Source organism: Cetorhinus maximus, chromosome 15 (genome assembly GCF_964194155.1).
Source record: "Cetorhinus maximus chromosome 15, sCetMax3.hap1.1, whole genome shotgun sequence".
NCBI lineage: Eukaryota > Metazoa > Chordata > Chondrichthyes > Lamniformes > Cetorhinidae > Cetorhinus > Cetorhinus maximus.
Window position 1 is genome coordinate 57,646,327 of NC_135893.1, and position 17,054 is coordinate 57,663,380.

Here is a 17,054-nt window from a genome sequence, read left to right on the forward strand (position 1 = left end):
AACTTTTCAACAACTAGCTAACCATTGTGTTGGACTGAAACCCTTTCTCCCCTCCAACTTTTTGAACTGGATTCAGGTTGATATGAGAGAGGGCAAATTGTATGATTGATGTGTAAATTGTATGATTGATGTGTAAATTATATGATTAATGTGTAAATTGTATGATTGATGTGTAAATTATATGATTGATGTGTAAATTGTATGATTGATGTGTAAATTTTGTGATTGATGTGTCAATTTTGTGATTGATGTGTAAATTGTATGATTGATGTGTAAATTTTGTGATTGATGTGGAAATTTTGATTGATGTGTAAATTGTATGATTGATGTGTAAGTTGTATGATTGATGTGTAAATTTTGTGATTGATGTGTAAATTTTGTGATTGATGTGTAAGTTGTATGATTGATGTGTAAGTTGTATGATTGATGTGTAAGTTGTATGATTTGCTCCAAGATGTCCACAGGGGCTGAAGTGTGCTGGAGTCTCGTGTTATTTTTTAAATAACGAAACTGAAAAAGTTTAGAGAAAAAAAACACTTCAAAACTTTTTTTTAATTGTGGGAAGGGGCATTGATGCATCCCCTTAATTCCTTGAGGCCTTGAAATTAGTGAATATTTACTTAGTAATTGACAGTGCCGCTGGCGGGACCAACTCTGATCACTTCAAAAGAGGCAAACTTTTAAGAAGTTTGAAAGCTGGGTGTTTTGTTAAAGGAGTGGATCGTTCTTTCCTCCTTTGCCTGTAACTCCCTTCACCCTTCCACCACTCCCACCTCCCTCACAACACCGTCGGCACTATTCTTCTTTCTGAGGTATGGGTCCCGTGAGTGCCAGTCACATTTCAGAATCGCACCCGGTTGCTCATCCTGCTAAGTGTGAGACCAAAATGGGAAGTCTGGTCTTTTCTTCCAATGTGGCCATGACTTCCCCGCTGATGGCTGTAACTCATTTAAAATAACACCAACTGAAAGGCCCGGGCTTGAGCCTGAGTCAGCTATTCGACTGTGGGGGGCCTGCATCATTATTATTCGGGTCAGGCACGCGCTTTAAACTCCACCCGATTTTACTTACCATGGACCTCTTGAAACTATCCCTTTCTCAACCCCAGTGAGTCGGGTTAAAATTGGAGCTATAACGTTCTTGCTATTTATTTTGTATTTGAGCAATGCCATGGGAGGTAGACGCATTTCAATTCTTGGGGGAGGGGCCATGGGGAGGAGGGGTTTGGGGTTGGATGGATGAAAGGGGTAATAGGGGAGACAGGGAGAGGGAACAAAATGGGAGGAGAGGGAGGGGTAAGAAAAGGAGGAGTTACGGGCGAGAGACAGGGGACTGTGGGGGGTGATGAGGGAGGGAGAGTAGAGGACAAGGAAGGTGGATGTGGGGCGGAGGGGAGGGGTGGAGGGGAGGGGTGGAGGGGAGGGGCGGAGGGGAGGGGCGGAGGGGAGGGGCGGAGGGGAGGGGTGGAGGGGAGGGGCGGAGGGGAGGGGTGGAGGGGAGGGGTGGAGGGGAGGGGCGGAGGGGAGGGGTGGAGGGGAGGGGAGGGGCGGGGAGGAGGGGAGGGGGGGAGGGGCGGGGAGGAGGGGAGGGGGGGAGGGGCGGGGAGGAGGGGAGGGGTGGAGGGGAGGGGTGGAGGGGAGGGGTGGAGGGGGAGGGGTGGAGGGGGAGAGGAGGGGTGGAGGGGTGGAGGGGTGGAGGGGGAGGGGAGGGGTGGAGGGGGAGAGGAGGGGAGGGGGAGAGGAGGGGAGGGGGAGAGGAGGGGAGGGGGGAGGGGGAGGGGGGAGGAGGGGGAGAGGAGGGGGAGGGGGAGGGGGAGAGGAGGGGGAGGGGGAGGGATGGGAGTGGGAGGGAGGGAGAGGGGGAAGAGAGTGGGGGAGAGGGAAGTGGGTGGAGGAAGGGAGGTGGAGAAAGGAAGAGGAGGGGGCATGGAGACTGGTAGAGTTTACTGTGAAATCTTCTCCTGTGACAAGGTCCAGCTGCAGAGATCCAATGGATTCAGGAACAAAGCGACTGAAGGAGAAGATCAAAGAGAAGCTGCCGGTGACTGGACCACAAGCAGCAAGCGCCTCCGAGTTGCTGCGATGGTACTGCTACCACACCAACACCCATGGCTGCCGTAGGATTGTGGTATCGAGAGGCCGGCTGCGCCGGGCAGTCTGGGTGATCCTGACATTCAGCACGGTGGGCATCATCTTCTGGCAGTGCGCCCTCCTCATCATCTCCTACTACACTGCCTCAGTCACCGTCACTGTTCAATTTCAGGAGATCACCTTTCCTGCTGTCACCATCTGCAACATGAACCCATACAGGTCAGTCAGTATCCCATCAATTCCCAAACCTCAGCCTCTCACTAACACTACTCTCCCTGTGAAGCCAAGAGTGTGTCCAAAAAAAATGACCTCCCATTTCTACAGCGCTTTTCACAACCTCAGGATATGCAGAAGTGTTTTATAACCACTGAATTACCTCAAGTGTGGTCACTTGTTGTAATGTAGGAAATGCAACACACAGCAACCTCCCGCAAGCAACAATGAGATAATGATCAGCCAATATGAATCAGTGATATTGATTGAGGGATAAATATTAGCCGTGGTGTTGGGAGAACTCCTCTGTTCTTCTCCAAAATAGTGCCTTGGGATCTTTTACATCCACCCGAGAGAGCAAATGGGGCCTCAGTTTAATGTAAAAGCAAAATACTGCGGATGCTGGACATCTGAAACAAAAGCAAAAATTGCTAGAAAAACTCAGCTGGTCTGACAGCATCTGTGCAGAGGAAGACAGAGTTAACGTTTCGAGTCCGTATGACTTCATCAGAGCTAAAGAGCAGTTCTGATGAAGAGTCATACAGACTCGAAACGTTAACTCTGTCTTCCTTTCCACAGATGCTGTCAGACCTGCTGAGTTTTTCCAGCTGTTTTTGTTTTTGCTTCAGTTTAATGTCTCATTTAACATACTTCCTGGGGAGATGATGAGAGCAATTAGTGAGCTAGAGATCAAGCTATAGAACAAAGTCCCTGGGGAGATGTTGGGAATGGTTAGCATTGATACATTCAAATGCAAATTAAATAAATATCTTTGAGAAAACAATATCATGGGATACAGTGCATGAATAGTTTCAGACTTGATGTGTGATGGTGTAACAGAGCTCGCAAGTAACAGTTGTCCTCTGACCTATGGTTCCTAAAGCTTTTCACCAATGGGGTTTTCCTCGTCTCATGTCTGGGTCTGTTATAGACTAATTGATAGAGATTGATTGTTATAATTAGTCAACAACACCATAATCATTGTATCATGTGTACTAGGATGGTAGAAGGTGAACATGATGGATCTTAAATTTTATTGGTCCAACAATTCCTATTCAGCCTGAGTTTATTCATATCTGTTCACAGATACAATGCAACAAGACATCTCTTTGAGAAACTGGACCGGGAGACTCTGATTGCCATCAAGGAGCTGTACCGCTTCACGGATGGTTCCAATAACAGCCAGGTGAAAGCTCTGCACAAGATCCCCACGAACAGCCAAAATGACATCCTGTTCCACACCATTCCATTGCTGCAGATCGAGCTGGTCAACCAAGAGTATAGCATTGTGTCTGACCTCATCACCAAGAGACAGTACAGGATCAATGGGACAGTGAAAACCAAGCCAATCGAGGGCATCAACACACAGACCCGAGCCAAAATGGTCGGCTTCAAGCTGGTGAGTTCCACCTCCAGCTTCCAGGCTTATAAAGAAAGTCGTTGGGGCTCAAAACTAATCTGGAGTAGCAAGGGGCACAGGGTGGGGAGACACAATGGGGCCAGAGGGTAAGCTCTGGATAAACTGTGTCCTGACTTTGTGCCCAAGTTTCTGTGATGCCTTTGTGAAGGCATTGTGGGTATTGAGCAACCCAACTAACCAAAGCGAGGGTCCTGGCAATGACCACAGTGAGTGGGCTGGCTCTGACCACAGTGACCGGGTTTGCTCTGACCACAGTGACAGGGCTGGCGCTGACCGGAGCAAGGGGCCTGGCGCTGACTGGAGCCAGCGGGCTGGCACTGACCAGAGAGAGTGGGCTGGTGCTGACCGGAACAAGGGGCCTGGCGCTGACTGGAGCCAGCGGGCTGGCGCTGACCGGAGCGAGCAGGCTGACGCTGACTGGAGCAAGCGGGCTGGCGCTGACCGGAGCGAGGGGCCTGGCATTGACCTTGTGCTCTTTTTGCTGCTGTTCCTTTTTGTGATGTATTTCCTCTTGTTTCCTTCTCTCTGGTGACAGTGCGACAAAAACAATGATGAAAACTCCACCTGCACCATCTACACATTCAATTCAGGCATAACTGCCATCCAGGAATGGTACCGACTGCACTACCTCAATATCATGGCACAGGTGCCCCTTGAAACCAAACTGCAGATGGGTTACTCCGCTGATGACCTCATATTCAGCTGTCTGTTTGAAGGACTACCATGTGATTCAAGGTTAATTCACTGAGCTATCTGTAAATAAGTCTCTTCAATTATTTAGCTGTGGTTCAGTGGTGAGCACTGTCACCGCTAAATCAGGAGGTCATGGGATCAAGACCATCTCCAGGCTAACATTCCAGTGCAATCGTGAGGGAGTGCTGCACTGTCAGAGGGTCAGCACTGAGGGAGTGCAGCGCTGTCAGAGGATTAGCATTGAGGGAGTGCAGCGCTGTCAGAGGGTCAGCACTGAGGGAGTGCAGCGCTGTCAGAGGGTCAGCACTGAGGGAGTGCAGCGCTGTCAGAGGGTCAGCACTAAGGGAATGTAGCACTGTCAGAGGGTCAGCACTGAGGGAGTGCAGCGCTGTCAGAGGGGCAGTACTGAGGGAGTGCAGCACTGTCAGAGGGGCAGTACTGAGGGAGTGCAGCGCTGTCAGAGGGTCAGCACTGAGGGAGTGCAGCACTGTCAGAGGGCCAGTACTGAGGGAGTGCTGCACTGTCAGAGGATCAGCACTGAGGGAGTGCAGCGCTGTCAGAGGGTCAACACTGAGGGAGTGCAGCACTGTCAGAGGGTCAGCACTAAGGGAGTGCAGAGCTGTCAGAGGGTCAGTACTGAGGGAGTGTAGCGCTGCCAGAGGGGCAGTACTGAGGGAGTGCTGCGCTGTCAGAGGGACAGTACTGAGGAAGTGCAGCGCTGTCAGAGGGTCAACACTGAGGGAGTGCAGCACTGTCAGAGGGTCAGCACTAAGGGAGTGCAGAGCTGTCAGAGGGTCAGTACTGAGGGAGTGTAGCGCTGCCAGAGGGGCAGTACTGAGGGAGTGCTGCGCTGTCAGAGGGACAGTGCTGAGGGAATGCTGCAGCGTTGGAGGAGCAGTAATGTTTGTATCCCTCTCTCTCCCTATTGAAGGAACTTCAGCCTAATGCACCATCCCCTCCACGGAAACTGCTTCACCTTCAATGGCGGAGAGAATGGCAGTGTTCTCCGGACCATCACTGGCGGTCATGAAAATGGTAAAACCCACTGGGCAATAATGTTTATCTCTAACAGAGAGGCAATGTCAAAAGTTAAAGAGAAAATGGAACTTGAAATGATTTTGTACAACATTTTACTCTGCGGCCTACCCTATCCTCTGGCCCCTGGGCGTAGCCTACCCTTTACTCGGCTCCTAGGATGTGGCCTACCCTTTTACTCTGATCTCTGGGCCCTGGGTGTGGCCTACCTTTTACTCTGATCTCTAGGTGCACCCTGTCCTTTACTTGGGTCCCTGGGTGTGGCCTAACCATTTCTCTGTCCCTTGGGTGCAGCCTACCCTTTACTTGGGTCCCAGGGTGTGGCCTATCCATTTCTCTCACCCCTGGGTGCAGCTTACCCTTTACTCTGGCCCTCAGCTGTTACAGTTAGTTATCAGGTAGTAGCACAGAACAGAGGGTTCAGTTCTGGGTCCTCTGAAGCTTGTAAAGCTCAGTTACTGACTGGATTAATTTACTGAGTCATTGGGAAACCATCCAAAATCTCTTACTGCATGTATTCCAGCCTTATTTCTGCCTCTTCTCCTCCTGCAGTTTCAATTCTTCTCTTAAGTTTTGCTATAATTACCACAAAGTAGATGACCTTCATGATAGACTTCTTCTTGCACATAAACTGTGACCGATATCCATCATAAACTCTGATAACCATCTTAAACTCTGACTGATAACCATCTCAAGGTGTTACTCGCTCCTACCCATTGTCCTCTAATCCACTGTTTTCAATTTGACACCAAACACTGTCAGATACATGCATGAGTGCACTCAGCAACAACTAAAATTACTCAATCGAACAGCACAGAAGGTGGTCATTCAGCCCATTGTGTTTGTGATGGAAGGCTCTTTGAAAGAGCTTAGATCAACTCTTTTCCCCAGATCCTGTTAAATGTTTCTTTTTCAAGTATTTATCCACTTTGTTTTTGAAAGTTGCTATATATTCTGCTTCCTCGGTTGGACTTTCCATATTCTAGCAATCCTCTGCCTAAGAAAGTTTATTCAATCTCTCCCTTTGTTCTTAAAGTGTTTTTATCCTCTAATTACCAATCGCTTTCAGGAAAGAATGGGAGAAAGACAAGGGGTTGGTGAGGGAAAAATGAGAAAAACTTGCATCACACAGGAGTATTAACAATCAATGGCCAGTGTCAGCCATGGCTCATTAAGTATCTCTCGCTTCAGAGTCAGAAGGTCACGGGTTCAAACCCCACCCCCTCCTGAGATTTGAGCACATAATCCAGACTGGCACTCCAGAGCAGCACTGAGGGAGTGCTGTCTTTCAATGAGACAATAAACAAAGCTGCTATCTGCCCCCTCAGGTAGATAGTCAAGACCCCATGACACTAATCAAAGAGGAGCAATAAAGTTCTTATTATTATCTTGGCCAATATTTATCCCTCAATCAACATCATTAAAGCAAATTATCTGGCCATTTTCACATTGCTGTTTGTGGTGGCTTGCTGAACGCATATTAGCTGCTGCGTTTCCTACATTACAACAGTAATGACAGTTTATTGATTGTAATGCACATTGGGATGTCCTGAAGTCATGAAAGGCACTGTATAAATGCAAGACTTTCTTTATTTTCTCTCTCAGGCCTGAAGGTGACTCTACACCTGGATGAGAACGAGTATAGTCCATATCTGTTCACCTCAATGGGAGCGAAAATCGTCATTCACGATCAGAATGAACAGCCCTTTGTTGAAGACATGGGGATTGAGATACAGACAGCAACTGAGACAGCCATGGGCCTTGACATGGTAAACCACCCAACAGGAACCTCGTTCACCAGGTTTGGGGGAGGGGGAATTAAACATCATGCATGCATGAGCTAATAATCCCAGATCAACAGATGCCATATCAAACCTTTCAGAGCTCCACAATCTCGGCTTGGAACTAACTACAAATGTCAGGGCTCTTTTTGTTTGACTTTGAGGTTACCTAATCAAAGATTCTTAATGGAATGGACAAAAACTGTGGTGATGTGATTTTAAAATGTTGTTCATTAGGAATAAGAGTGGGAGTGAGGCAGGGAGGACTTTATCACTCAAGAAATAATGGAATTTCCATAGAATGTTAATTGTATATTAATTGTGCTTAATTGTATGCAAGTAGTGAGCAATAACTAGGGTCTCACTTGGGCACAACTTTAAAAGGGGTAATAAGAGACATTTATTGAAACTGGGGTGGTTGAGGTAGGAGATGTATGCTTGTAATGTTTTACTCTGTAAATAAATTTAAGCCTGAGTAAAGATTGGCTCCAGTACTATCCTTCACCAACTAGCTTTCCAGAATATAATGTAGAAACGCAGCCAGTATACATGGACTCAGGGGGTAATTTAACATCTTTTTGGAGAGAGAAAGAGAGAGAGGTTGAGGGATGAGATGAGGAAGAGATGTTGGTGAGGTTAAGAGATATATTTAAGGGCAAATTGTGTTTAACTAAGAATGAATTTTTGATGAGGTAACAGATAGTTGATAAGGTTGATGTGGTATATGTGGACTTCCAAAAGGCAATTAATAAAGTACTACAAATCAGGCTTGTCAGTAAAGTTAAAGCCCATGGAATAAAAGGGACAGAGACAGCACAGTATGAAGTTGGCTGAGTGACAAGAAGCTAAGAGTAGTGATGAAGATTTGGTTTTTGGACTGGAGGCAGGTATATAGTGGGGTTCCCCAAGGGTCGGTATTAGGACCACTGTTTCTTTTTGTGTATATTAATGACCTAGGCTTGAGTGCAGGGTACAATTACAAATTTTTCAGATGAAACAAAACTTGGAAGTGTCTTGAATTGTGAGGATAGTAACAGACTTCAATGGAACATAGACAGGCTGGTGGAATGAGCGGACACATGGCAAATGAAATTTAATGCAGAGAAGTGTGAAGCGATACATTTTGGTAAGAAGAACAAGGAGAAGCAATATAAAATAAAGGATATGATTTTAAAGGGGGTTCTGGAGTAGAGGGACCTGGAGGTATATCAGCACAAAATCATTGAAGGTGGCAAGGCAGGTTGAGAAGGAGGTTAAAAGGCATAAGGAATCCTGGGCTATATAAATAGAGACATAGTGTACAAATGAAAGAAAGCCATGGTGAAACTTGGGAATAAAAATGTTTTGGCCTCGACTGGAGTATTGTGTTCAATTCTGGACATTGCACTTCAGGAACGACGTATAGGCATTAAAGAGGGTGCCAGGAGTGAAGGACTTTAGTTACAAGGATCAGCTGGAAAAACTGGAGCTGTTGTCATTAGAGTAGAGAAGGTTGAGAGGAGATTCAATAGAGGTGTCCAAAGTCATGAGGTGTCTCGGTACAGTAGACAGGGACAAACTGTTCCTATTGGTGGAAAGGTCAAGAACCAGAGGATAAAAGAACCAGTAGTAACATGAGGAAAAGCTTTTTCACACATGAGTAGTTAATATTTGCTGGAGACTGTGATGGAAGCAGATTCAATTGTAGCTCTCCAAAGGGTATTGGATAAGCATCTGAAAAAAATTGCAGGGCTACAGGCAAAAGACGGAGGAGTGGGACTAGCTGAGTTGCTCTGGCAGACAGCCAGCATGGACATAGGCAAATGGCCTCCTTCTTTACTGTAACCATTCTAAGATTGATGATGTGATTATTTCAGTCTGTGTACAAAGGCTTGCTGCCCTGTGCTAAATTCTCTATAACGGGCTAACACCTGCGAAATAGCGCACAGGAACGTATTGCCTGTTTGTACACAATCTTCTCTGATAGGTGATTTTGTTGGCTGTGATTTATTTGCCTCTTTCTGAAGACTCTCGGAATTCCAGTGCTTTCCAAAGAGCCCATTTTTTTTGCTGTTGTTTCAGACTGTACTGAAGAGGTTGAGCAGCCCATACAGTGATTGTACAGTGGACGGAGCTGATGTGCCTGTGACAAACCTCTATAACAAGACCTACTCATTGCAGGTAAGGCTTCGACTCACTTGCAGCCGACAAAACAGATCTAAGGGCTGAGGATAGAGGTGGCAGTCTTAAATGGCTGATTTTCTGTTTTCCATATAGATGTGTCTGCACTCATGCTTTCAGATGGAGATGGTCCATAGCTGTGGCTGCGCTCACTATGAGAAGCCATTGCCACCGGGAGCAGAATACTGCGACTACATAAAGTACCCAGGATGGAGTAAGTTCACACTTTCTCCCTGTAGATACCTGCAGTTGTGTAGAATTCTATCACATCCAAAGATCATCACGTAACGAATCACTTTGAAACAATTTGACCTGTTATGTAGTTCGATACAGTGGCCACTTTATGCACAGCAAGATCTCAAAAACTGCAACAATTTGAATTTCCAGTAAATCTCTTTTGATGGTGATGGTTAGGGAAGGAATGTTGAGCAGAAGGTTGAGGGAAAGAGCTGATAGACGTGTTTAAAAGGACTAGACAATTTGATAGGAGAAGCTACTTCCTGTGGTGAGGGGGTGGATGGCCGGTGGGCAGAGTCCAGGACAAGGATTAGTAATCTTAAAATTAGAGCTCGCCCACTCAGAACTGAAATCAGGAAGCACTCTTTCACACAGGAATGATGAGAATCTGAAAGCATATAGATTTAATTCTGTGTTTATATCAAGTGAGATTATTGTGTTACATGTGATTGTTTAAGAAGCTGCTTTTTTCCCTGCAGTTTCCTGCTATTACAGACTGCACAACCAGTTTATTCAGGAGCAGTTGGTTTGCCAGAAGACTTGTCGACCTGCCTGTCAGTAAGTTCCCAAGACCCAAAACTTGACAATCCTTTCCCAACTCTGAGACAATTCTGGAGAGACGCACCAAAGATGCAGAATTGCAAATATTCCCCATGGCATTTACAACCGCACACCCTCTCAGCACTCATTACTGAGAAAGGTATTTCCTTCCCTACCTTCAGATTGTCAGACCACCTGAACAAATACAGTAAGAATGTTCTCTGTAGAATCATTATCCAGTTCAGTGCTGTTCCTGGACTGGGCTGGGTCCAGTTCGACGTTGCTGCTATATTGGGCCATTGTCTGGTTCAATGCTGGCCCTGTAGAGCCAGTGCCCTATTTCAATGATCCTATCTTTCTATTTACCTAAGTGACTCAGCTTGCTAATAATGCACTGTGTGATCTTTCCGCAGTTCCAAGGAGTGGACAATGACCATCAGTGTAGCTCAGTGGCCTTCATCACCATCTGAGGTGAGCAGCATCAGATGCGGAAATGTATCCTGTCTCTAGCAAATGGATCATTTATTTATCATCAGACTGTGTCAAATGAGAAATTAGTTTAAAAGGGAACATTGTTGGGGAGTCAAATATTGTGAACAGACACCTACATGCATGCTTCACACTGAAACACAACATACACACATTCAATTAATTATCCACACTCACATACACTCTCTCTCACACACCCACTCTCACACCCTTACTTGTCAGAGATTAATCACACCTCGGCATCATGTCGTACGTAGAAACCCCATTTATTATTTGTGCACAAGGGAGACAGCACAATGAGAGCTACTGTACAGTCTCATAGCAGAATACACGCAGACTTGTTAAAAGCATTTTTACAGCCAATCAGTAAATTTTGCACAAACCTATCTACTTATTTGCATAAGTTAACTGACCAATCCATGTTCCAGTAAATTTCCATTTCCCTCACAACAGATGTTTTGGTTACGCAGTTGCTTATCACAACCCTGATTACATTCGGCCTGGGAAAGAACAAAATGGAATGTCCCAGGGCTCATCCTACAACTGTGGTCAGACAAGATGGTATTGTTTCTCAAGGTTGGAGTATTTTTCTCTTAGGCCTAGGCATACAATTCAACTTCTCCATTAACCCTTCCAGCACCAAATGGGTTCCTTGCAGTTGCCTAGGCTACCACAACTCACTCAGTCACAAACCCAGTCACACCCATGGATACTCACAAGTAAAGACACATTCACACCAACTCGCATGCCCACTCATTCCCACTTAGCCAGACACACATGCAGATCAACAACTGAGATACACACAAACCCATTGACACAAACAAACATTCACATACCCATGCAGTCTGAAAAGAAATACAGATTTGCATTTATATAGTGCCTTTCATGACCTCACAACATCCCAAAGTGCTTTACAGCCAATGAAGTATTTTTGAAGTGTGGTCACTATTGCAATAGAGGAAACATGGCAGCCAATTTGCTCACAGCAAATTCCCACAAACAGTAATATGATAAATGACCAGATAATCTATTTATTGTGATGTTGATTGAAGGATAAACAAGGGCCAGCTGGTAGTATTCTCGCCTCAAAGTCAAAATGTTGTGGGTCCAAGTCTCACTTCAGAAACTGGAGCACCGAAATCTGGATTGATTTCCCAGGACAGTACTTGGGGTAACTCCATGCTCTTCTTCAAAATAGAATATTTTATATCAATTTTTGAAGTTTATTCTTTCATGGGATGTGAGCATCACTGACAAGACCAACATGTGTTGCCCATCCCTAATTGCCCTTGAACTAAAAGGCTTGCTGGACCATTTCAAAGGGCAGTTAAGAGTTAACCATTTTACTGTGGATCTGGAGTCACATGTTGGCCAGACCAGGTAAGGATGGCAGGACATTAGTGAAATATATGGATTTTTATGACAATCAATGATAGTTTCATGGTCACCATTGCTAAGGTTAGCTTTCAATTCCAGATTTTGTTAATCGAATTTAAATTGCACCAGCTGCTTTGGTGGGATTTGAACCCATGCCCCCCAGAGTACTAGTCCAGTGACATTATCACTACACCACCACCTCTTAGCAAGCAGATAGGCCTCAGTTTAATATCTCTTCCTAAAGGCAGCACATTTAACAGTGTAGCACTCCCTCAGTACTGTCCTGGGAAATCAGTCCAGATCTTGATGCTCCAGGCTCTGAAGTGAGACTTGGACCCACAATATTCTGACTTAGAGGTGAGAATATGACCAACTGAATCACAGCTGACACACCCTGTACTGGTGAGCTTGTGTAACTTATTTCTGGGAGGGTGGAACAGAGCATGTGGAAGGTTTCTAAAGGAGTTAGATTGACTCAGTGGTAAAAGTATATCGAACATGGTGAAAGGGAGGAGAGAGAAGCAGATGGATGTACTATAAACTATTCCTATTCTGACTATGGCTGAATGTGATGAAATTATCTCACTCCATTGTCCTTCCTAGGAGTGGATTCTTCATCTTCTGAGCTGGGAAAAAGGGCTCCATGGAAACAGAACATTGAGAAAGTAAGCTCTAATTTATTAACTTGTCCTAATTTCCTGAGGGTGCTGCCTCACACTGTACAGGATGGCTTCCACTCGGCTAGAATCCTCTTGTTCCTCACCTTAAGTGACATCCTTTATCCACAAGCCTGAACAGTAAGTTGCATTGAGCAGTTCAACTGTCATAGGATCAGCACACATGCGCACAATATGGAAGGGATTGGGGTGTGCAACACCACTTACCAACATCAGACATTCAAAAAAACAGATGGGAAGGAGGTTGGTCCATTGGCATTCTGTACAATGGGAGTGACTAGGAATGGGTTTGGTCCATTGAGATTCTGTACAGTGGAGTGAATAGGAAGGGATTTCATAAACAATGACTACACTTCAAAAAGTACTTAATTGGCTTTAAACACTTTGGGACGTCCTGAAGTTGTGAAAGGTGCTATCTAAATGGAAATCTTCTTCTTTCACTGGAATTCCATACGATGGGATAAGGGCCAGGGGGTTAGCTTATTCTATGCTTTATGTCTGTGTCTAACAGGTGTGTATATAACAGAGTGCACAGACTGTACTGAGACATCATGGTCTTATTTCCACTTAACAGGAATGAGTTAGCCAATCTGGGCATCTTCTACAAAGATCTCAATCAGAGGAACATCTCTGAAACAGCCGCAAATAATGTAAGTATTCAGTTATACTCATTAAACTCCCAGATGGCCCATAAAGCTTATTGTGAGTGCTTGAGCCAAACAGAGCAAGGCAATGACCATCTCCAACAAGAAAAAAATCTAACCATCTCCCCATGACATTCAGTGGCATTGCCATCACTGAATCCCCAACTATCAACATCCTGGGGGTTGCCATTGACCAGAAACTGAACTGGACCAGCCATATAAATACTGTGGCTACAAGAGTATTTTGAGGCAAGTAACTCACTTCTTGACACCCCAAAGCCTCTACAAGCCACAAGTCAGGAGTCTAATGGAATATTCTCCATTTGCCTGGATGAATGCAGCTCCAAAAACACTCAAGAAGCTCGACACCATCCAGGACAAAGCAGTCCACTTGATTGGCATCCCATCCACCATCATAAACATTAACTCCCTCCACCACCGACGCACAGTAGCAGCAGTGTGTATCATCTACAAGATACACTGCTGCACTGTGCCAAAGCTCCTCTGACAGCACCTTCCAAACCCATGACCTCTGCGCCTAAAAGGACAACGGCAGCAGATGCATGGGAGCATCACCACCTGCAAGTCCCCCTCCAAACCACATACCAGCCTGCCTTGGAACTATATTTCCATTCCTACACTATCGCTGGGTCAAAATCCTGGAACTCCCTTCCTAACAGCACTCTGGGTCTACCTACACTACATGGACTGCAGCAGTTCGAGAAGGCGGCTCACCACCACCTTCTCAAGGGTAATTCAGAATGAGCAACAAATGCTCGCCTAGCCAGCAATGCCCACAACCCGTGAAAGAATAAAAAGAAATGATACCAGCACAATGTCCTGATCAGTGTCTACACCTCATGTCAATCTGCACCTTCCACTCCACCCTCCCCCCCCACCTCCCACAATTCAGGGGTCCAGGCCACAGTCAATGACTCTGCAGCCATTCTAATACTCCACCTCTCATTCCAGGTTGTCACCTTACTCTCGAACTTTGGAGGCCAGCTGGGTCTGTGGATGAGCTGTTCTATAGTTTGCATCATTGAGATTGTCGAAGTGTTCTTTTTTGATATGTTCTTGATAATCATGCGGAAGGGTGTGCAAACAGTCCGCAAGTGGTGGCAGAAGGAACAGGAGGAGCTGCCACCAACCATCAGCAACGCAACTCATGGAGCTCCTTTCTACATCAGTGATGAAGACCCACCAACTTTCAACTCTGCCCTCCAGCTACCTCGTCCCCCTGTCCAAGACACACTTCCCCCCACTTACGAAACCTTGCGGATACGCAACAGTTTCATCCCAGACACTTCCACTATGGAGCCCTGCAGTCACTGATTGCACTATTGCAAGGGTGTTTGACCATATAATTTTGTTTAGCAGTAAAATGATTCCATATAGGAGGGTTGTGGGGAATGAGCTAGTGCAGGATGAGCAAGCATAGAGAGGTGAGCTAGTGTAACACGATCATTAGAGCAAATGATTCCATAAGTCCAGAAACTGTAGACAGTCTTCTTACCTCTTATCTTCATGATTCAATCAGTAATACATGCTATTTCAAATTGTTGCCAGTTAACAAACTACTGATGATCCAGCTGGAACTAGTTCAATCCGTAAAAAACAAGTTCTTCCATGTTTGATTCTAACATGTAACAAAAGTCACAGATTGTATATCATTTTCGAACGTGTAGCTAACACCTTTTATTGTAAAAATAAATGTGATTTAAAATTACGAATGCTTCATTCCCATCTGGTACTGTATGGCCTGTGTGTGTCTCAGTGTCAGCTCCAGCTTCTGTCTACTGCTGCCTGATGCTGTGTGTGTCTCGGTTTGACTATTTGTTTAGAACATTGGGTAAGCTTTTATTTTGTACTCAGAAGAGTGAGGAATTCTTTCTGCAGGTTTTGTACTGTGCCTTAGCATTGAGGTACTTCCTGACTTCTGTCCCTCCAGTGTCCATTCACAAATTCTGTATATTCCTATAATAGATCAGTTAAGAAAATCTGGCAAAGGATATCCAGCAGGCTGCAAACATAGTCCAGCCGTGATTGGGATTGTTCCCTTTAGAGCAGAGAAGGTCAAGGTCAAGATTTGATAGTGGTGTTCAAAATTGAGGGATTTTGACTAATAAGAAGAAACCATTCCCATTGGCTGAAGGGACACAAACCAAAGGTCAGAGATTTAAGATAATTAACAAAAGAAGCAGAGATGAGATGAGGAGACGTTTTTTCATGCAGCAAGTTATGATCTGGAACGTGTTGCCTGAAAGGGTGACGGAAGCAGATCTGATAGTAACGATCTAACGAGAATTGGAGAAATACTTGAAAGGGAAAAATGTATACTGGAATGGGGAAAGAGTGGTGGAGTGGTATTAATTGGATAGCTCTTTCAAAGAGTCAGCACTGGCACAATGGATTAAATGGCCTCGAATCCATGCTGTAAGGTTCTGTGATAATATAAAGAGAATTCAGCTTCAATTCATGTGCTGAAAGTAACTAATAGTCTCAGGCAGTTCTGAAGGTTACCAAATTTTTTTAAAGCTATTTTCAGGTCTGTTCCCATTCACAACACAGCCAGGAGAGGTGTGATTTCAGCCCCAGTTCATTGAGGAGGATGATTTTGTGTAATTGTCAGAGCGCCAGCGCACAGCAGCTTACTATGACAGGTCGATCAATTTCAGTAATAAATGAGGAAAGAAATGCCTACTGCCCACACTCTACCCCTAAATATTCCCCACTCCACACTACCCTTCAATATTCCCCCACTCCACACTCTACCCCTTGGAGACTCCCCACCCCACACTACCCCTCGGAGACTCACTCACCCCACACTCTACGCTTCGGAGACTCCCCCACACCACACTCTACCCCTCAATATTCCCCCATCCCACTACCCCCTCAATATTCCCCCACTCCACACTCTACCCCTCAATATTCCCCCACTCTAGCCCTCGGAAACTCCCCCCACCCCACACTCTACCCCTCAGAGACCCCCCACCCCACACTCTACCCTTCATAATTCCCCCACCCCACACTTTACCCCTCAGAGACTCCTACTCCCCACACTCTACCCCTCAATATTCCCCCACTCTACCCCTCGGAGACCACTCCACACTACCCTTCAATATTCCCCTACTCCACATTCTACCCCTCAGAGACTCCTCCTCACCACGCACTACCCCTCAATAAGCCCCCGGTCCACACTCTATCCTTGGAGACTCCCAGACCCACACTCTACCCCTCATGGACACCCTGCCCCATACTCTACTCAAGCTCTCTTTGTCCAACACTCTGCCCCTTGGGAACACCCCACCACTCTGCCCCTCAGGGACACACCACCTCACATTCTGCCCCTCGGGGTCACCCCGCCCTGCACTCTGACCCTTGGGGACACCCTGCCCCGCACTCTGACCCTCGGGGACACCCCGCCCCGCACTCTGACCCTTGGGGACACCCCAACCCACACTCTGCCCATCTGGGATGCTCTGACCCACACTCTGCCCCTCAGGAATACCCTGTCCTGCACTCGGCCCATTGGGGACACCCTACCCCACACTCCATCGCTTGGGGACTCCTCACCCAAGTCTTCTGTCAGAGATGCCCTCACAATGAATCCACTTCTTTAGTACTCCACAGTGCTATATCAGAGAGGTGAATGGGAGTTCTCACCAGTGTGTTGGCCAACATTTTATCCACCAACC

At 46.1% G+C, this 17,054-nt stretch overlaps 1 protein-coding gene across 1 annotated transcript; it reads left to right on the top strand.

Moving 5' to 3' along the window:
• Nucleotides 1-1,989: 1,989 nt before the first annotated feature.
• LOC144691216 (epithelial sodium channel subunit gamma-like) lies at nt 1,990-14,964 on the top strand. The gene is made up of 12 exons (XM_078559270.1): nt 1,990-2,309; nt 3,390-3,702; nt 4,259-4,458; nt 5,348-5,451; nt 7,057-7,220; nt 9,294-9,392; nt 9,489-9,606; nt 10,109-10,187; nt 10,583-10,640; nt 12,639-12,700; nt 13,287-13,362; nt 14,329-14,964. Exons 1-12 carry the CDS (start codon nt 1,990-1,992, stop codon nt 14,689-14,691), a joined length of 1,956 nt encoding a protein of 651 aa, XP_078415396.1. The 3' UTR covers nt 14,692-14,964.
• Nucleotides 14,965-17,054: the final 2,090 nt, after the last annotated feature.

Excerpts from the sequence above, each read along its gene's own strand:
- LOC144691216 (XM_078559270.1), top strand. The coding sequence starts at position 1,990 with ATGGATTCAGGAACAAAGCGACTGAAGGAGAAGATCAAAGAGAAGCTG. Across the intron at positions 10,188-10,582 it reads ACTTGTCGACCTGCCTGTCA|TTCCAAGGAGTGGACAATGA; the intron begins GTAAGTTCCCAA and ends ATCTTTCCGCAG. Across the intron at positions 13,363-14,328 it reads CTGAAACAGCCGCAAATAAT|GTTGTCACCTTACTCTCGAA; the intron begins GTAAGTATTCAG and ends CTCTCATTCCAG.